This window comes from Anolis carolinensis, chromosome 6, assembly GCF_035594765.1.
Source record: "Anolis carolinensis isolate JA03-04 chromosome 6, rAnoCar3.1.pri, whole genome shotgun sequence".
In the NCBI taxonomy this organism is placed as follows: Eukaryota; Metazoa; Chordata; class Lepidosauria; order Squamata; family Dactyloidae; genus Anolis; species Anolis carolinensis.
Window position 1 is genome coordinate 77,108,506 of NC_085846.1, and position 22,218 is coordinate 77,130,723.

Below are 22,218 nucleotides of genomic sequence, written 5' to 3' on the forward strand. Positions count from 1 at the left end.
GCATTTTTCCATCACACAAATGATTTAGCAGCCCATGCACCAAGCTTTTGATGACCACCTTTACTCCAACTTCTCCAAACACCACACAGTACTTACAGAGTGCACCTTGTAGATGAAATGAGTAGGTTAAGCAGAGAAATCTACTGAACCATTTGGGTTGAAAACTTGGGTGCCTCTCCTTATCCACAGAACATACATATCCTGGCAATGGATGTGGATTTTGCACTAATTGAGCTTTCACTTGGTGATCAGAAACAGTCCAGTGTCTGACAATGGGATCGCTTATTCTCTTTGCTCCATGGTTTCTTTGGTAGGACTTGGATTAGATTAACCAGTGGGAGACATCAGTTTCCACATGCAATCCAGGTCAAATCTCCCCCCATATCCCATGCCTTAGGCTTTACCTGCCTGCTGTGAGTAGACCAACTTGGTCACTTCCACTATGTCAGCTATTGCTATGTACATTGGTAGAAAGATAGGTAATTACGGTGTGAATAATCAAAATTTGATTGAGATAGTGCTTGAAGTTCTGGAGGGACTCTAATTTTTGGTTAAAGGTTAATTTTTTGTTAAAGGTTAAGGTAAAGGTTTCCCCTGATGTTACGTCCAGTCATGTCTGACTCTGGGAGTTGGTGCTCATTTCCATTTCTAAGCTGAAGAGCTACCATTGCCTGTAGAAGCTTCCAAGGTCATGTGGCCGGCATGACTGCATGGAGTGCCGTTACCTTCCCACCGGAGCGGTACCTATTTATCTACTCACATTTGCATTTTTCGAACTGCTAGGTTGGCAGAAGCTGGACCTAACAGCAGGAGCTCACCCTGCTCTCTGCATTCCAACTGGCGACCTTTCGGTCAGCAAGTTCTGACTCAGTGGTTTAACCCACTGCACCACCAGGGGGGCCATGGGGATTTGGTTAAGCAGTTAAAATTCATGAGTAAACCCATTATTTTTATCTGAAAAAACATTTCGAGGGTGGTTTGAACCCCTAATCCTCCCCCTTGGCTAGGGACTTGCATGTGCTCTAAACTCTAGAGATCCTCATCCCGGTTACTCTTCAGCCTTTGCCCTCAACAAGTTACCCTCTTGTGCGAGTGTGTGTCAGATGTGATATATTTCACATGATGAGCTTGACAGTCTTAGAACATGTTGTGCCTCAGGCTGTCTTGCATACCTGCCTGTGTCTATGGAAGGTGAGGGACAGATCATCTCTCCCCCCCCCCCCCCTTCCAAGATTTGCTTCCAGCAAATAAGAGGGAGGGAAGGAAGGAAGGAAGGAAGGAAGGAAGGAAGGAAGGAAGGAAGGAAGGAAGGAAGGAAGGAAGGAAGGAAGGAAGGAAGGAAGGAAGGAAGGAAGGAAGGGGGAAAGCTCTTTCCCCTTCTTCTTCTCCGTCCTCGCCTTGATGTCACAGGCAAGGCAAGGACATCACAAGGAGGAGTCAGCGCCCAGGCAGGGAAGGGGCAGCCGAGCTGCTGTTGCTGCTGCCTCTGCAACCACGGCATGCAGCTTCAGTCGGGGCTGCTGACTCAGAGCGGGTTGGCGAGCAGGAGGAGAGCTCCCGAGCAGCCCTGAGTCCCGAGGAGGAACCGCTCTCCGCGGGCTGGGAGCTTTCCACCCACCATGTAAGAGGAGGAGGAGGAGGAGGAGGAGGAGGGAAAGGAGGATGAAAGAGGCTCGCTTGCTTTTGCCTCACAGCAGCAGCAACAGCGGCGGCTCTGCGCGGGAAGCTCATGCGGTGGGACCCCGGCTGCTGCAGGAGGATTCATGCGAAACATCATGTATTTTGGTGAGTGCCTCTTCTGCGAGGTTGGGCTTTTGTTCGGGGCCGCGGCGATTCAGGGTCCCTGGAAGGCGAGCTGGAGGCAAAAGTTCCTCCAGGACCGAGTGGGGCGGAAGTGTCCGGCTTCCCTCTCTCTTGGCTCCCACTCCGGGGTCTCTGGAGCCGCCAATGCCAAACCTCCCCCTTTCCACAGCCTCTGGAAACCTAGGGAATGTGGTTGTAACGGAATCCTTTCATGGCTTGACAAGCCAGAAAGGCAGCGTGTGTTCTTGTCTGTGCAGATAGATAGAGAGAGCGCGTATTGCAAACGCGGACATGCCGAGACCCTCAACATGCAGGCTGCTGGGGAAAGAAGTCCTAAACCCTAAGAACGAACCGAGTGTATTCTGTGTGATCTCTCCTTTGAATCGGGAACTTGGAGCCTGAGTGAGAGTCCGGTGCCCGGGATGGCTCTTCCCGGAGACATGCAGCCAGAAAGGAGGGAACTCCTCCTGCAGCCCAGATAGTTTTCTTTAACATCGGGATTTCAAAAGAGGCTTTATTTGATATTGGTTTAGCCTTAGGGGTCGCTTGGTGTTCGTGAATGGCATCCTCTGTGCCTTGTTGCCTTTCTCCCGCTTCTCCTCCAAACCATACTCGCAAACTTTACTTCCCACCTGAAAGCTTCGGGGAATCCAGGAGAAGGAAGGCGTGCAATCCTTCAGCCCTGTTAGGTGAAGGGAAGCAGGAAGGCGAGGACCAGCCATCTATTTTTTGCATGATCTGGTCCGAGCTGGGCTTTCAGCAGGCTGCAAGGGATCATGGAGCGGCACAAATCACCTCTCCTGTTGCAGGGAACATATTTGGGTGTCGATTCTCTGTTGTTGTGGAGGCATCATCACTGGGCGTGTTGTCGAAGGCTTTCATGGCCGGAATCACTGGGTTGCTGTGTTTATCCCCAGCTGTGTGGCCATGTTCCAGAAGCATTCTGTCCTGACGTTTCTCCCGCATCTATGGCAGGCATTCTCAGAGGTTGTGAGGTCTGTTGGAAAACTAGTCAAGTGGGGTTTATATATCTGTGGAATGTTCAGGGTGGGAGAAAGAACTCTTATCCGTTGGAGGCAGGTTGCAATTGACCACCTTGAATAGCCTTTCAGCTTCAAGCTCTGGCTGCTTACTGCCTGGGGGAATCTTTTGAAATCCACAAGTGTGTGGAAAATTTCAAAAGAAAGGAGAAAAACATGAAAATTGACAAAATCTGGCTACCACTATTTTAAAAAACTCTAAAATCAGGATAGTAAATAAAGAACACCACTCAGAAAACAGAGGAATCCCAGACATGAATCAATCAGGGCCAGCTAACACCTCCCAACAAAGAATTCCCCTCAGGCAGTAAGCAGCCAGACCTTGAAGCTGAAAGGCTATTTGATGCTAATCAAGGTGGCCAATTGAAACATTCAGACTTGCCTCAAACAGACAAGAGTTCTTTCTCCCACCCTGAACATTCCACATGTATATAAACCCCACTTGACTAGTTTTACAATGTATCTCACAATTTCTGAGGATGCCTGCCATAGATGCAGGTGAAATGTCAGGAAAGAATGCTTCCATTACATGGCCATTCAGCCTGGAAAACTCACAGCAACCCATCACTGGGTCTCTCCAGAAATAAACTCCATTAACGAGGATCAGAGAGCCCACCCTGAACCAACTCCCTTGCATTTCTTGAAACGTCCCCTTTAAAAAGGCCACTGATGTGCTGCCAGGGGAGCTTTTAGGACAGACTGCTCTATCCTCTCGGCTTTATAGTAGTTGCATGTTTGATCTTGGCATCTCCGCTACGTGTGACCACAGCTGCGGGCTTCAGTAATCCGAGGTGCGAATAATCTTCTCTGTAACAAATCAGACAAATTGTTCTGAGATGTTTCCATGTGCGTGTAATAAAAAGGTTCAAGATCTAAACATTAGTCCGGCAGGGTTTTGTTCTTCAAATGGTTCCTGAGCGGTCCTTAAAAGGATGTAGTGTCCAGCCATTCACATATTGAAGAGCGTTTCCCACTGGGTTTCATGTTTTTAATAGCTAGAACATCATTGTCTCAGTATACTAAGAGCTCACGTAAACCAGCAGGGTTTGGGTGGAAAGGGGGCATGCTTCCTTCAGTTCATCTGCTCACATACTCCTCGGGTAGGAAGCCAACTCTGATCTCTTTGAACATCAGAGTATTCTCTGAACACACACTGAAAACCTTTACTACTCTGTTGATTTTTCTGTAGCTATTTTAGTGAGTGCTGGTTCCTACTGTCAGAAGGCTAAAGCTCATAATGTTGCCTGTTACTACTAGGAATAGAAAAGATAAATAGACTTGACTGGAGAAGCCCTGACCAAAAGAAGGACTGAGCAACATGCATTGCTCTTTTCTTTTCAGGAGCATTGGGATATGAGAGATTCACTACACTTACCCAATTGGCATATTGAGGTTTTTATTTCTTTTTAAATGAAGTTTATTAAACACCTAGTAGCTTTTGACAAGTGTTTGTTTCCCTCTCTTTTATAAGGGAGTGGTTTCATACTGATCTCCAGCAAAACTTTCAGAAGAATCAGAAAAAAATGTATTTTGTAACACTTGTAGCTGAACATTTTCTTTCCTTTGCTAAGTCTCACCACTACAGTGCTTCTGGTCAGGGGAAGGTAAAGCATACTCTGCTTCATTTCCATCATACAACCTGCTATCTGCTTCATTTCAAGGCTTCAAGTTGAGTAACTCTAGTGAGCATGTTCTATAGATTGTGTACAATATTGCATGGCTGAAAATGGCTTCTGGGCATACATCTTTCTAAAGGAAGGCTACCTAGTTTTATTCCCAAGAAAGCCATGGATTTGTGTGGTTTCGTATTGATAGTATTTTCTTTTCTGTTCACTGAAAGTGGATTCTTATTGCCTCTATATATTATACACTCCAGGAGCCCGTGGTGGCACAATGGGTTAAAACCTTGTGCCGGCAGGACTGCTGATCTGAAAGGTCAGCGGTTCGAATCCAGGGAGCAGGGTGAGCTCCTGTCTGTCAGCTCCAGCTTCCCATGTGGGGACATGAGAGAAGCCTCCCACAGGATGGTAAAACATCAAACATTCCGGTGCCCCCTGGGCAACATCCTTACAGAAAGTCAATTCTCTCACACCAGAAACAACTTGCAGTTTCCCAAGTCGCTCCTGACACGAAAAAATACACCCCCCCCAATGACTAAAGAACATTACTTTTGCCTTCCTCTACTTCCTCTGTAGGCATGGTTGATGGCCCCGAAGAATATTGTGTTGTTTATTTGAGTAACATATGTATTCTGAACTGGTCATAAAATGGGAAATGATATTGTTTCAACCTTTTTATGTATATGGACACATTTATCAGGATAATGTCCTGCCGGCGTCCCATTGAATTAAAAGGATCTTCACAAGAACACTGCACAACTCAAAATCCCATTTATTCCAGTATGTAGGAAAACATCCTTGTTAGGAAAAAGGATTTACCTAGTTCATACTGGATCTGTTGTAACTGGTAGTGTAACAGATACACAAGGGTCTTTCCCACCTGGAACCTGATCCATTTTCTTATAGCTAGATTCGCTATTATTGTACAATATTATGTTTGGCTAATATAAAAATGCTTCAAAGAATAAATACTGGAAAGCAATATTTCTAGGTCAATTTGGTTTTGGTCTTTAAAAAATCAAACTCTTAATGTGTGCATCTGCCTAGAGTAATTGCATTAACCATTTAGCAGCAGATAAAGGAATTTGCGGAACTTTCTCTGCCGATTTTTTAAAAAAGACTGTGGGTGGCTGTCAGTATAATGGCGGTGATGTTACAAAGTGATAGCTAGGGATTTGCACCACTCCTGTGCAATAAAATGTGGTTAACATGGAGACATTGTTATGGCAAACTGATCATTTGCTTCCAGGAGGCCTGTTCTGTTTGAAGAAGAAATATCTATTGGAGCTGAGCTTGTCCTTGCAGCTTAGCTCAGGGGTCCCCAAACTAAGGCCCGGGGGCCGGATGCGGCCCTCCGAGGTCATTTACCTGGCCCCCGGCCTCAGTTTTATAATATAATACATTGTATATAATATAATATTAATAGTATTATAATGTAATACAATATAACACTAATAATAATACCATATAATAATATTAATTATATATTCTATATTACATATAATATTACTAATAATATTACAGTATATAGTTCAATATAGTAATATATAATGCTAATATTGTGCTATGCTAATAATATAATATATTGTATGTACTGTACATATAATTTGTAAGCCACTCTGAGTCCCCTTTGGGGTGAGAAGGGTGTGATACAAATGTAGTAAATAAATAATAAATAAATAAATACATTTTAGACTTAGGCTAGCCCAAAGTCTGAAATGACTTGAAGGCACACAACAACAACAACAACAACAACAACAACCCTAATTAACTTGACTATCTCATTGGCCAGAAGCAGGACCACACTTCCCATTGAAATCCTGATGAATGTATGTTGGTTAAAATTGTTTTTATTTTTAAATATTGTATTGTTCTTTCATTGTTGTTGTTGTTGTTGTTGTTGTTGTTGTTTTTGCACTACAAATAAGACATATGCAGTGTGCATCAGAATTTGTATTTTTTTTCAAATGATAATCCAGCCCCTCAAGAGTCTGAAGGATTGTGGACCGGCCCTCGGATTAAAAAGTTTGGGGACCCCTGGCTTAGCTGATATGGGAAAGAACATACTATGGTACCATTCTTGGTCCAACTGAAGCACCTGCATCCTCAGTTAGACCCTAACATTTTGTTTGAGGAGTGACTTTGTTGATCTGAATTCAATATGTTTTTCTAATACTCAGGAGATGTAACCAGAAGGGAGAGGTTTAGGGGAATTTATGTGCTAGCAGTATTTCATAGCCATGATTGTCAGTCAGAAGAAATGCTTCAGTAATATTGCAATTACATGATTGTTCATGCTCTCTTAGAAAATCGTATAACCTTGGCAATAGGATATTAGCTGACTATATAAATCATTCCATTTTGCGGAAATTTTATTTCAAGAGGGGCAGCCTATCCTGATAATGCTTTCCTCTTACGGTTGTGCTGCGGTACTGCCATGTTAAAGGAGCTTCCATTACTCTCCCTGTTAGCACTCTGTGTTTTACAGTGAATTATGTTACAACAGTGTGCTTAATCTATCAGCGCCTATCTGATTTGGGGAGCATGCAGCTCTCAGTAAATGGAGGCAGCAGAGAAATCTATCACGTTCTTCTATGCAGTTTGGCTCTTTCTGGGCCTGTGAATACAATAGTAGCTATAATCTTGTCAGCCTTCATATTCCTTCATTGAGTATCACTTTTTACTTCTGACATAGTTTCATGTAGGAGAGATTCATACTGGATGAGTCATGAGGAAAAGAATCTCCCCGCCTCCCCCACCCCAAATCTCAGAGGTACTTTAAAGAAAATATATATTGGAAATGTGAAATAAATCACTTGCCATTTCATGGAAAGTACTTCAGCAGCTCCCAATTTGTCCAGAAGACGCTGCAGCATAGAGTATAGCAAATTATAGGGAGGAAACACCTCCTTTTTCTAGTTCTGCTTATTTTCATGTGTGAAACTATGAATCAGGGCAAGTCTTTAAGACAGCATATTAAGAAAATAAAATGCTCTCAGATGCTATTTATACTGAGCATGGTATTTTACAATCAACCTGCATAATAAAACTGTGTAGTTAATACATAATGGATGTTGATTGCAGAAAACTATTTCTGAAGAGAATCAAATTGTAGAATCATGAAGTCTAAAAATATTCTGTAGCATGCTTATGTTTGTTGCCAAGTGCGAAGTGTTTATTCTGAAACAGGGAAAAGACAAATAGATACATGAGGAGTAAAAGCATTCTGTAGAATAATAATTGGCATGCAACCATTTTACAAATTCCTCCTTTACTTTCTAATCACTTGTAGTTTGCATATCCATTCGGTTGATATCTTGCCTCTCTTTTCAAGACATGTACTTGGTTGCAGAAATTTTTAGCATGTTTATTTAAGAGATATGTTACATGAATTCACCCGATAATGGCCATTCCCAATAAACCCTGATGTAAGTAGCATACTCTCTCAGACATGTAAAGCAGTAGTTTCATGCTTTGTGACAGAGAATGTACTCGCTGCAGCTTTACATTGAAAGATTTCCTAGAAGATACATAGGTGACAATAGTGTACATTTTGCTTAAAGAAATTTCTTATGACTGTTACAAAAGTTATATCAGAGCCATTATATGTTCTTCTGTTTTTCCACTGTTGACTGCTTTGCTTACTAATGCTATTATGTTTCTGTGTCTATATATATTTGTCCTTAAGAATGGATGCTGTTTTAGGAAATGTCTTAAGGTTGTAGCCCTTTGTAAAGTTGGCCAATATGTTGCTCCTATCTTAACAGTTTTGGCATGGAAGTTTCATATACAATGGCTTCCTAGAGTTCCCCAGTATCTTAGGGCACATCCAGATTGATTAAAATAAAATTAAAATAAAATCAGAAAGAACAGGAACAAAATGTGAGATTTTTCAATCAGTTTGGATGCACCCTTATTATGTTGAAGTTTAAAAGGACAAATAGGCCAGGCAGAAGCAAACCATGAAGCCAAATCTCTTATGCCAAATTCAGAACCTTGGAAAGCTCCTAGTAGGTTCTGTTGGCTGGATACTAGCCAGGCCATTTGTTTGACATCTCATGTCCCCAAAGCAACCATCTGCAATTTTGATGGACCCTTGCCTAATTTTGAATCTTTTGGATGAATTTGTGGGGACTAGGAGAGGAAGGAACCGCTGAGTCTGAAAGTTTGAGAGTGATGTGACCACGTTCTCTGGCCAGGAAGGCATGGGAGGAGGTCCTGAAAGTTTTTCCCTGGAAAAAGTGATCAGAAACATATTCCAGGAACATTCACATTGATATTTCTTAAGAGTGCTGTGAGACCTCAGTAATATTTATGACTAGAATGATCTTGGATTTAACAGGTACAGAAACCATTACTGTGCACCAGCTTTTTGGGATGGATGTTGGAGTACATGTTCTGGACAGGAGTTACTAAAATAAATATAAAGTTTTTCTTCTGTTTTTATTTTGTGCATGTGTGAATATACATATATATAGGTTCATCCAGCCTATGACCATGATATTGCTACAGAGTGTAACAAATGCATATTATATCTCTTCTTTTAATAAAATAATTTGAGAAGGATTACAACTCAAATTTGCTTAGATGTTTGATATTGATAAAAAATCTGCCATTTCATCTTTGATCATGAATTACTCTTAAACTTCAATGAGAACTATATTGCCTTGACTTTTAAAAAAAAGGAATGGGCTATTACATATCATTTCTTGCAAGGTTTAGTGTTGCAACTGAATTTCACAGATGAATGGCAGCATTAAGACTCAAATGTGGTTAGAGAGGATGGAGAGAAATGCCAAAGCCCCAAAGTCCTTAAGTAAAATTGGTAGTGTTGAAGATGAAAAGATGCTTCACTCATTTGCCTCATTAAATCATTATATTGAAGGGCAGTGGAGTGTGGATCAGTCTGGTTTGAACAAAATTATTAGCCGAAAGCATATATGAAATTGCAGTTTGGCTGTAGAAAGTTGTGGAGAAATGATAACTTCTTTTAAGAATTATTGGTTCCCTCAGTTATTTGAGACAGTTTTTTTCCAGACCTTCTGTTTTGCAGTTTGGGCATAGCAGAATTGTTGCCTTTTCGCTATAGGCACTGTTTCAATTCAGGATGCATAAAATGTGCATCTGTACATGTAGGTGGATTGAAGATGAATTTGGTGGTGTGTGTTGATGAAAGGAGATGAATTTTGTAACTTCAGAGAGTGCTAATAATCTGTTTCAGAATAGGATGAAGGAACTGGATTCAGCATTCTCATCCTTCAGATGAATAATTGCTGACATCATGAATAGAAAACTGTAATCAGACACCTATGAAACTGTGCACAAGCAGGAATAGCCCGGAGCAGGTGGGGAAGAAAGAGAGAAGCAGTCTACAACCAGAAAAAAAGGTTTTCAGGATATTAAGAACAGTACGCAAACATGATAGAGAAACTTTTATTGCCTTAAGATATATCTCCTGTACGGGTTTGGCCTATCACAAGAAGTATCCTTGACCAATGTGATTGGTCTTTCAGTAAGTTCCTTTCTTAAACTAAATATGGAAGAAACATTTTTTTCCTTTAAGAGCCATCATGCATTTGATCTCTGACACTTACAGAAAACCCCCCATGCAGGATTTGGTACCTAACATCAGGGATTATAAGAACATATGCGAAACACTTAGGAGTCCATATTTCCGAATCGAGCATTATTAGAAGTTTCTTCCTATCATGTGAATCTGATCGGGGTGGGGGGGATTGCATGCCCTTAATATTGCCTCATCCACTGTTTTTATTTTACAAAGATCAACTTAGATAGTAGAGGAAATGCACATCCAGTTGAATTTCTGGTATCTCTTGCCTTGCATCTTTTTGAGCTAATGTGTAGGCAATGTATGTATTGATTATATGAGTTTTATTACTTTATTTGTCATGCAAATGTAGACATCGTTTTAGTATTTATTTATTTTTTTAAAAGGCAAGACACATATTCTGCATAAGTATGGCTCAAATTGCTTCTTCTCTTGTTGGGTTTCTGTTATGTTAATTTTGACAAGCCATCTCTGTATATATTGAGAAATCAATATGTTTGTCCAAACAATGTACTACTCCCTAGATTGTTTAAATATGGCTTTAAATCCATAAATGTAGTATGCTTGTATGAGGTCAGTGTGCAAAAGAACCCCCCTCCCCTTAATGTTCTTGTGTTGTGTCCTGCTCAACACGTTTTCCATACCTGGATTTTTTTTCTATAGCAGTACTTGGCTTCAGGTAAGAGCAACTGGCAGCCAGATATAGGCAGACAAGAGCAGGGATTTGGAAGCTAGAGCCAGGTTAGCATTAGATTCATAAGAATTTCCTTTGAGAACCTAGTTGAATTTAGCTGGAAACTGTCCTGGCATTATGTCTCATAGCGGTGAATAGCTGAGTGAAACCTGTGCTCAAGAATTGTTGAGCAGCCCTTTTTCTTCCTACATGAGAGCTTACATTGAAAGGTAGTACTTTAAACTGTATTGTTGGTGTTTTGGAATAGCATTTTTATTTTGTAAGCCACTTTTAGTCTCTGTATTGAGGAAAAGGTAGATTGTACAATACAATACAGCAGAAGATGTTTGTCTTTTGGTTTCAGAGATCTCAGGCTTGATGAATTGTAAAGTGTATCACTTCCAAGACAGGCCATGAAGTATTACATTTTTATTTGCTTTGAGTAGGCCAGGGAAATGTGGAGTTAACTATGAAAAGACCTTACTGACTTAAGAATGTCACTTTAAATTCCAGGTTGTTCTGAAATCTTCCTTAAAACCCTTGTTGAGGATACACCTGCATCCTCATCCATGGGTTAAAGGAAAGGTCACAAGAGATAGAAAACCAGTTGTGCCTGATGATAGAAGGAAAAGGCCAAGAAAGTGATGATACCATGTGCTAGAGCACAATTGACAGATGCTATATAATTTATAAATGATTAATTTACCACTTGAGACTGACTGAGAAAAATAAATTTCTAGTGTGACATTCCAATCTGTACTTTCCTATTTGAGGCTGGCCAGTTCTCAGGTCTAAGGGACTACACACTTAACTTGATAATGCAACAAAGAGAAACCAAGCCAGTCCAGAGTAATTCACAAAAGATGAGAAGAATATGTGAATGCTTAAAGCTGTCCATGGTCTATGTCAGGAATCAGTCTACACCAGGTCAAAAGCCAGTTGGGGGAGTAACCAAAGAGAAGAATCCATAAAGCAAGCCAGTATTCAGAAGAATGGAGAGCAGGGAACATTACAGTGCCAACGATAAAGGGACTGTTGTTCTGGATCACAAACACAACCTTGGCAGTTCTACAGAGCTAGCTGTAAATAGACTTGGCTGCTCTAATTTAAAACTAGTACAGTTGCTCCCTTTATCCCAGCATTTTCCTTTTAAGGCAGGCCACACCTTTGTTTTCACTGTTATCATTTTAGTCTGCGATGTTTAAAATGATGAACGAGAGCAGCCTTCAGTCCCTCTCTTTAAAGTCAGCATGTGATGGTCCAGATTTTACTTCCTGGGCAGGACTGCCAGCTTTCTCTGATTCTAACTGGATTCTGTTATCTTGAGTTAACTCTTCCCTTTTTCTCATGTGAGAAAATCTCCTCCAGGTAGGACATGACTTCATCATATGCATTTTTGTGGGCTGGAATTTAAGAAAGCTACCAAAAAAATCACAATTAGTTACTAAGGCTTTATAGGTTTCCTTTATATCCTTTTATGCTGAAACAGACTAAAACAGCCATGTCTTTGATTGCTATTTATGTAGTGGTGAAAACCATTACAAATCTGATGATGAATAGTTGGACTTTCTAGGTGCCATTGAACCTTGAAGGCATGGTGCAAAAAAGTGTTGGACATATGTAGCAAGGCCTGCGGCAAGACAGTTAAATTCATACTTGCATGTATCCTGCTTGAGCACATCTGTGACAACTGGCCCCTACAATATACTATTGATATAAAATTATAGAACAGTAGTTCCCAACCTTTGAGCTTCCAGTTTTTGACTTGTTGAACCAGTTTTGGACTTCAACTCCCACAATTCCTAACAGCTGGTAAGCAGGCTCAAAATACCTGGAGGACCAAGGATTGGGAGCAATTATTATAGAGACTGAAAAGTAACAGTAGCCATTTTAATTTTATCTTTTCTGTTTGCTTTCTTCTTGATTAAAGTCCGGATTGCCAAATACACAAAAAATTATTGTCTTTTTCCCATTTTGTTTTTGTACTTCACCAAATGTGGCCAGCTGTACATTTCAATAATGTCTGGTCAGCTAGACTGCAAATCTAGGCTTTTTACATTTAGAATTGCTGCTCAAGTGCCTTTTAGGCATGAACAGTAGCCTAACTAGCCACCTTCTTCTCAAGTTGTTCTTCTTTGTGAATTAAGCAAAAATAAATGGTGTGAGCTATAGGAACACAAGATCTCCTGAATGTTGATAAAATAATAACAGACAAAAGCCAGCTAAAGAGATATATCAAGATTTTAAGCATTCATGCCTTATTCACTTCAGTTCCTTCATTGACTAGGTCAAAAATTGGCAAATGATAATGCACCTGGACAAACAGTCTGCCAGAGAACATTTGAGTGACTGATCTCCATATTAAAGGATTGACCTGTTGCCTATTTTATTTTTATTGCACTCTATTCCTTTAGCCGGCCATAGTTTCCTTGTGTATGCCTTCCCCAGCACTTTAATGGGACAATAGTTCTGGTATCTACCTCTCCCTGATTGTAACTGATACTACTTGCACTTTCTTTGGCCCAGTTCCTTTTTTGGAGCCAACCCAGGATTTTATCATAGTATATTTACTGTATGTAACCTCATTTGTTTTATGACTTGTTTTATTGTTGATCGATTTCTCCCATTGCTGTGTTTATATATTGTCTGTCGCCTGGGCTTGGCCCCATGTAAGCTGCCCCGAGTCCCTTTGGGGAGATGGGGCAGGATATAAAAATAAAATAATAATAATAATAATTTATTATTTAAATTTATTATTTATTATTTAATATATTATATTTTTGCATATGTGTGTGTGTCTCCTGTTGCTGTATACAGGCATATAGAAATGATGAATGCATGGATATCCATTTTTTTTTTGTGTCAGGAGCAACCTGAGTTGCTTCTGGAGTGAGAGAATTAGCCGTCTGCAAGGACGTTGCCCAGGGGACACCCGGATGTTTTGATGTTTTACCATCCTTGTGGGAGGCTTCTCTCATGTCCCCGCATGGAGCTGGAGCTGATAGAGGGAGCTCATCCACGCTCTCCCCAGGTGAGATTCGAACCTGGCAGCTTTCAGTTCAGCAACCCAACCTTCAAGTCAGAAGGCTTTTATCCCCTAGGCCACCGGAGGCTTCTATGGATATACATGTTCATCTGTCATAAAGAACAATATGCATTACTTCAACATGTGAAAGACATTCTACAAATTCAACTGCACAGATACTGCTTGTATAGGAGATTAAGATAATCTGAGGAGGCCCTCCCCTCGAGCCTGCCTCCTTCGCAGGTGTGATTGGCGGGGACGAGAAAAAGGGCCTTCTTAGTGGTGGCACCTCGGCTGTGAAACTCCCTCCCTAGTGACATTCAATCCGCCCCATCCCTCCTGACCTTTAGGAAAAAAAACTAAAAATTTGGTTGTGGATAGAAAGTTTGGTGCAATAAGACATTATGAAACAATGTAATGACAATTGGAACAACCTTGGACTATGATATTGGTCTGCGTGATAGATTTAATAGATTTGTTTTAATATTTGATATGTTTTAAACAGTTGGTTTTAATGTATATGTTTATTTGTTGAATGTATGTTGTTTGGCATCAAATTACTACCTCTATATATATGTGAGCTGCTCTGAGTCCCCTTCGAGGTGAGAAGGGCAGGGTATGAATATGAAAAATAAATAATAAATAAATAGAACACAGACTACATTTCTTGAGACACAGAATGCTTCATCACTTAGTGATATATAAGTTTATTCACAGAGGGAAACTTTTAGGGAAGTTCTGGTTTAGTCAGATCATTTCATTAGTATTCTCCAACTACCCTACCTATTATCAAGACACTGCTAGATTCATATATGGTCCTTGAAGGAGTTGATAGACCTGTCCCATCAAAGCTTCCCATACTCAGAAAAACACCCCAGACACTGACATCAATTAGAGAACTAAAATCCTCATTCAAACATGCAAAATATCAATGTTAAAATACCTTTATTTTTAGCAGTTGTTTTATTGGGTGCTGTGAACACCTTCCGGCACCAAAACCAAATTCTAACAATTTATAATAGTCTTAGAGGGAACATTTCCAGTGATGTGTTCATGGGGAATGGAACTGTTCACAGTGACTAATAGTATAGGAATCTGGATGTTAGTTATAGAGGACAAGCTGAACAGTCCTTTGATTATTTTTACACCCTAAAGTCCTTTTAGCTTTTCAGGGCAATGTACATAAGCTGCAATACTGAGAAATGCCTTGTGGTGCTTGTTAGAAGTATGTGTAGAGCTAACTGATATTTTAGTAGAATGCATCAAGATCAAAATAGATGGCTATATTTTTACTGATGTGTGTTGAAATTGCTCTGTGTATAGCAGAGCAAAATTCAGGAATCCACTTTCTGTGGAGAAAACAATCACTTATTTTGTATAAGCAGACCACAACGGGTTGTTTTTTATTTGTTGACCTTGCTTATTATTGAGTGTAGTAATTCATGAGGACAGAAGGAGGTAATGTCTGTGTTTTCCAATACCGTTCCCTATCCTTTTAGTAAGGATCGATATTTTAAAAGGCAGTGTGTTGACAAGTTCTTGAGTTGTAAATGTACAAAGAAAACTAGCAAGCAACTTACCTTGGTAGAGCATTCAAGACTGCTCATTTTTTGCTAACCCAAGTTTTTCCCCCAGCATATCTGTGACTCTATTGTCTCTCCAAGCCAATGTTTAGCAAATGAGTGTTTGTCAGCATTTGCCTGTGGAAGGTAACACAAGTCACCTTCTGTCAAAAGCAGCCATTTATCAAAAGCATTTAGTCTGTCACAGATTTGACTATTATATAAAAAGCATACAACTTGAGCTATACTATTATTATTGTTAAGTGCTGCAGCTTAGAAGCAGAATATTTTTCACAACTATGGCATTCTGAGATTACCTCTATTTGAAAAGTTTTATAGCAAGCAAAGGCCTATCGGTATGCTTTTGAGATTTTGTTGTTGTTTTTAAAGAGCTGGTAATCTTGTCCTGAAATGATCTTGAAGGATCCATACAGAAGAATACAGTAGAGCCTTGCTATTTTGGTAGACTATTGCTGCTTTGAATTTAGGGAGATAAGAATCAGGGCCGGCCGGAGATATTTTTTGATGTAAAGCGGGGGTGCTGAAAAGCGCCCCCGCCGCCGGCGCCCTGGCCCCGCCCAGCGTGCCCTGGCCCCGCCTCCCACGCTGCGTGGGAGGCGGGGCCAGGGCGAATAGTGAGGGGGCGGGGCCAGAGTTGGCCCCGCCCCCCGTGCCCTGGCCCCGCCTCCCACGCAGCGTGGGAGGCGGGGCCAGGGCACGCTGGGCGGGGGGGCGGGGCCAGAGTTGGCCCCGCCTCCCACGCTACCCCCGCTCGCCCGTCTGGCCTTTTGTAGCAGGCCAGACTCAGCGATTGCGGCCTGGAGGAACCTCCGCTGAGTCTGGCCTGCTACAAAAGGCCAGACGGGCGAGCGGGGGTAACGTGGGAGGCGGGGCCAGCTCTGACGCCGCTCCCCCCCCCCGCCCAGCGTGCCTTGGCCCCGCCTCCCACGCAACGTGGGAGGCGGGGCCAGGGCACGCTGGGCGGGGGGGGCGGCGTCAGAGCTGGCCCCGCCTCCCACGTTACCCCCGCTCGCCCGTCTGGCCTTGTGTAGCAGGCCAGACTCAGCGGAGGTTCCTCCAGGCCGCAATCGCGGCCTGGAGAAACCTCCGCTGAGTCTGGCCTGCTACAAAAGGCCAGACGGGCGAGCGGGAGTAGCATGGGAGGCGGGGCCAGCTCTGACGCCGCTCCCCCCCCCCCCGCCCAGCGTGCCTTGGCCCCGCCTCCCACGCTGCGTGGGAGGCAGGGCCAAGGCACGCTGGGCGGGGGGGGGGGGGAGCGGCGTCAGAGCTGGCCCCGCCTCCCACGCTACTCCCGCTCGCCCGTCTGGCCTTTTCTAGCAGGCCAGACGGGCCAGGGCGCACTGGGCGGGAGGCGGGGCACCGTCAGGGCGGTGCCCCGCCTCCCGCCCAGCCTGACGGCGCCCCCCCGGGCCTGCGCCCGAGGCGGCGGCGTCAGCTGCCGCATGAGTGGGGCCGGCCCTGATAAGAATATAGGAGCCTGGCTTATGCTGGATTACATTACTGATCTAACCTGGGATCTTCTGCACAGAAAACATGCTATGTCACTAATGGACATTTTAGTTGGCCCATAATATACCTAGAGGGCACATGGTTTGGAGAAGATATATACCATAGGTCAGCATTGTCATAGATAGTTCTCTTAGTTTCATCACATTCTAATGTGACCAAGGAAAAAGAAGCCAAGTTAAGGCAATGTAACTGAAGGGCCAAGATGAAAGTTTAGCATATTATATTATCTTTTTGTTGGTAGAGGGTACATTGGAAATTTCAGGGTTGAAACGTATTCTTAGTCACAAGTACTTCTTTTGATCTCTCTTTTTTATCCTGCTTTAAAGGTTATTATTACAACATGCTTAAGTACGAAACCTTACTCTTGCTATTCAAGAAACAGAGAAAATCCATTTTACAGTATCATTGATTATGATCCCTGTTACTGTATTTCGCTGGTAATTTATTACTGCTAAAATCTTTGACATAATTGAAAAGAGAATCTAATCATGAGGAACCGTTATCAGCAGTCAAATCTCAACTCAGGGGTTAAGCCAAACACATTGAAAAGTGAGACGGCCACCGTGGAGGTTGCCCTTAAATCCTTGGAGATTGTCTTTACCAATGCTATGTTTTAGTAGCACAATGTCATGCTCTGTGAAGCAATTAGAATACTTGCTTCTAACCCAGTGTTTCTCAACCTGTGGGTCCCCAGATGTTTTGGCCTTCAACTCCCAGAAATCCCAACAGATGGTAAATTGGCTGGGATTTCTGGGAGTTGTAGGCCAAAACACCTGGGGACCCACAGGTTGAGAACCACTGTTCTAACCACTTATTTGTTGTTATAAGTTAGTTTTAGGATTGGGTCATAAAAAGATGAACTAGGAAATCAGGTGTTCCTGTCAACTGAGGGCAGGAGATAAACAGCAGATAAAATCCTTTATGTGTTGTGGAAGGCTTTCATGGCTGGAATCACAGGGTTGTTGTGTGTTTTCCGGGCTGTATGGCCGTGTTCTAGAAGCATTCTCTCCTGACATTTTGCTCACATCTATGGCAGGCATCTTCAGAGATTGTGAGGTATATATACCTCTGAGGATGCCTGCCATAGATGTGGGCAAAAACGTCAGCAGAGAATGCTTCTGGAACATGGCCATACAGCCCGGAAAACACACAAAAATCCTTTATATTTTTATTTAAAGTGTAGGCCTTTCAGAATGAAAGGCCTTTTCAAAGGACTTTTAAAGGACTTTGCAGGGCAAATATATCGAGAAAGCCTGTAGCATTTCTTAGACATTACAAATGCTCTCCCATTACTTAGAGCAAGGACCAAAAATTATATCATACACACAGTTGATAGCCACGCTTCTTCAACACACATTTCCTTAGGTCAGATTCAGATGTTTTTAGATGCTAAATCTGACAGTGTATGAAAACTCACTATTTATATTGTGGTAAACTTAGCAATTGCAAAAGAAGTCTACTTTCTCCATGCCTATTGATTTGTAAGCTTTTCTGACAAATCAGACTCTAGACTTGTTCAAATCAGGCAGTTGGGAAAATAAATTTCTTTTCTATATGAGGATGAAATGCAGATTGAAATGGTCTTATTCCACACTTCAGAAATGTGTGTTTGTATGTCATAAAAGAGATTATGTCACAATCAAAAGAACAGTTTCACACCCCCCAAACTGCTACATTTTAAAAGATTAGGGTAGTCCTCTCAATTCTTTTTTGTCTTCTTTGCTGTAGTGTGTAATGTTTGTGGCTTGTTAAAATAACAAGAAATATTACATCATGGAGCTGTAGTTGCTTAAAAGGGCCTCATTGAACTCTGAGGGAAAATTGATATGAGGCAGGACAAAGCACTGATGTGAAGGAACACAAGTTGAGGCAATGCTCTCTTTAGATACTGCCATTTCCCAGAGGCATTTCAAAACAGTTGGAAAGTATGCTCAGACTTTGTAGGGTGCCAGACAGGCAAATTTTACTGCCCCTTGCATTTTGACTGCTTCTATGAGAGCCAAGTTTTAATCATATTAAGTAGCATATTTTAGCAGTGATCCTCTCAGAAACAATAGCAGTGCAACTATAGCTAATACTAAAGGAATGAGTACTATGCAGAGGAAAACATGATAAACCAATGCTAAAGCTTTTTTGCCTTGAAATCCTTATAGCAAGACAATACAAATGAAACAAGAGATAGCAGCAGAAGATTAGAAGGCACTCAACAAGTTACTGGGGAAGAGTGAATGATAAACATAAATAGCACTATCTCTAGTTGTGCAACTAGACTCAAACTGAAAGGATGTTCAGCTGCTGACATGCACAGAGGTGAAAGAAAGGCCCAGAGCTCCACAACGTATGTACTAAAACTTGGAATCTGAAAAGCATTAATTGCGGAATTCCAGGAATCATTAAACCAGAAATCAAAAATATAGCTATACTTTGTGTGAATAAGCTAAATTGGGTAGGAATGGGAAGTTTTCAATCATCTTATAATTTTAAGAAAACCAACATGGTGTTGTGGTTTGAACATTGGATTGCTTAGCCTTGAAAACCCAACATATGTCCTGAAGGCTTTAATTAAAAGCCAGAATTTAACTTCATGCTCAAATAAGTCCAGTATTGGTGCCAATCTGGCCTCCAGTTTTGAAACAATAATGCTGTATTTTATTGCATTGTATTTTAGGCTTTCAGTGTTCTATAATTTCTGCAGAGAATTTTCTGTAGATGGGAGCTAAGCTGCTAAAACAAACAAACAGATTGTCTTCCTGAAATCCTTATATGTTCTTAGATTTTAAGCCCCCTCATCCCATCCCCCACTACTTGCCAGTTGAATAAACACTCCTTTTTGATATTTGCAGAGGTACCCATGATGAGTAGAAGCTCAGATGGAGCTCCGTGTCCAGTTAAGAGAGGTGGTTGTGACATAGATATGATCCATCTTCATTTTCTGTGTTGATGAGCACAAGGAAAATGCGATGGTGCTGCTTTTCATTCTGGACAGTGGATCAGGCTGAATCGGACCCAATCCCAATGTCCAGGCTGCCCAAAAGACACAGGATATTACAGAGTTTCCATCAAACTCCAGAGTATCCTTGGCTTTTGTCCAAAGTGCAGCAAAGCTTAAAGCAAAAAATAAAAAATAAAAAAATCAGAATACTCATTGGAAGTTGCATCGTGGAGACAGCCAGCAGCCTATTCAGGATGACTCTGAGATTTTTTGCCAGTGTAGACAAGCCCTTATTTATAGATATGCTTGTAATCTTTTTTTTCTGGTAGGATATGTCATGCCTTCAGCTTTATTTCACATGTGGTTTACAGCTTAGAAAAAAAACAAAAAAACAAAAACCCACAACAGCAACCTTATTCCTAATTCTGTATGTTTGGCCAGAGATATTGAAAATGCATATACTTAAACATCACTGGCACCTGAATGCCTCTACCACCCCAAAAAACTTGAGTAGCAGATACACATGCTGATTTCTCTACATCCACTAGCAACAGATTCTGCATAGCAACACTCAACAGCTGTGTGTGCTGCATATATCTCAAAGTGGTTCCAAGTATAATTTAGTTGTCAAAAGAACATAATAAAGTTTGACACACCCTGTTTGATGTCTTTACGCAAGGATAAATTTTTGAGATGTTGCCCAAGTATTCAAAGATGTAGGTTAGCCAAACTTATGTATCTAATGAAGGGTAGATAATGAACCACAAGTCCCATCTGTGCCAACCAGCATAGCCAATCGTAAGGAATAATGTCAGTTGCAATCCAGTAATACCCGGAGGCCACACATTCCTCTGTAAATTAGAAGGGCCTGGGTGACCTTCAGGTGTAACAGTGGAGAAATGTGGCATTGTCAGCCAAAAAGCAGTATTTCTGGATGTAATGTTTTTGATATTGGAATGGATTGAGGAGAATGGAGGCAATTTTGTTCCAAAGGGTGGAGTTGTACTCACAATTCATCTAATCCTTGGAATGTGTCGAGTGCGGGCCATTGACATAAAATGTTGACTTAAGATGTACTAACCTCTAAGGTATTTAATTTCAGTCTGTTCGTGAAGATGTAAGTTTAGCCTACTTCACATATCCTAGATTTTAGGTTAAAGTACATCTATTAGGCAACATTTATTGCTGCTTTATCTCATCAGCATGTGCCTTCTTGTTTATGTGCTTAGCAAATTTGTTTAAGATTATGTACACATATACCTTAGGCAAAAGCCTTTTCTCTTTGAACTGTGAACCTATAGTTAGTAAATTAGTGAGTAATCCCCACCAAATTCAGTGCGATGTGTGTATAGAATAGCAATTTAATATTGTTAAGGAAATTGAGGCTTTGAATGTCACTTTTTGTGAGATTAATTCTGTTTCTTATACAGAATAGAGATTTTTGCTGTACACCACCAAATGTATAATTGAGGTTTTGCATCACCATTTGCTCATATCCTGTTTATCAGTGGATTGGAGATACAGTAATAATCTTGGTAATATGTCTTGGGTGGAATATAATCTTTTTAAAAAACGTTCTAGCTGTTATAAAACAAAATGAATATTATTTTGGAGGAGGAGTTTAAAGGAGCTATAACAAATACCTGATCTTTCTTTCTTTTTTTAGTGTCACTTACCATAATTATTCAAACTGAGAAACAAAAACATGTAGTTGGATGAACTTGTACATATTTTGTTGTTTTACAGACACACATAAATATGTGTTGGAAAATTGTAGGCATTTCCTCATATCAGTGATGAAATATTTCTGTATGCATTCTTTCAGAATCCAAAATATCATAGTACTTTATAGGAGAAGAATGATTTTTTTATAGAGCTGGAAATAAACAGAGGTAGAATGATATTTTTGTTTTTCTTCTGTAAGGGTAGTCATTTAATTGTTACAACAATTGAAATGCATGTTCCAACAATGAATGATTTGACTGATTGATTTAAATGATGTTTCCCTACTTTTCCAAACTATACAAAATCAGTAATAATGCAATCCCTGTTGTGAGGTTTACAATCTAAAAGACAAAAAGAAAGGGAAGAGGAGGGGGAAGAGAAGAATATTCAAGCATGTTTTAATAGAAACTAACTTTCAAGAGAAAAAAGGCCAAAAAGAACTCTTCTCTCCAAGTTTCCAGTGCCATTTTTACTTCAGTTGTGGGAGAAGATGAGTCAGTGGCAATGGATACACAGTTCCACATCATAGAATGTATATCTACCTGTAATATATCTTTCTGAACTGCACATTTTCCATTGAAAATGTGCCCAACATGGCCTTTTATTTCCGTGGAGATTTCAACTTCTGGAAGGAGAGGCTTCTCATGCCTGAAGCTTCCCCGTTTCACTTCTGCTCTTTTCAAGTTTTAGACAATGTGCAATGTCTTATGTTCAAAGGCTATAAAAATGTGAAAGGAACA

At 41.1% G+C, this 22,218-nt stretch overlaps 1 protein-coding gene across 8 annotated transcripts in view; it reads left to right on the forward strand.

Annotated features, from left to right (window-relative positions):
- znf385d (zinc finger protein 385D) overlaps positions 1-22,218 on the forward strand; it is a 506,886-nt gene that overhangs the window by 260,523 nt on the left and 224,145 nt on the right. Inside the window, exon 1 of one of the 8 annotated variants that reach the window (XM_062984394.1) lies at positions 1,310-1,785. The exons of the other annotated variants lie outside the window; for them this stretch is intronic. Within the exon in view, the coding sequence (XP_062840464.1) occupies positions 1,764-1,785 (22 nt within the window). The 5' untranslated portion in view covers positions 1,310-1,763. Of the gene's footprint in view, positions 1-1,309; positions 1,786-22,218 lie in introns of those variants that run through there. 8 annotated transcript variants of the gene reach the window in all.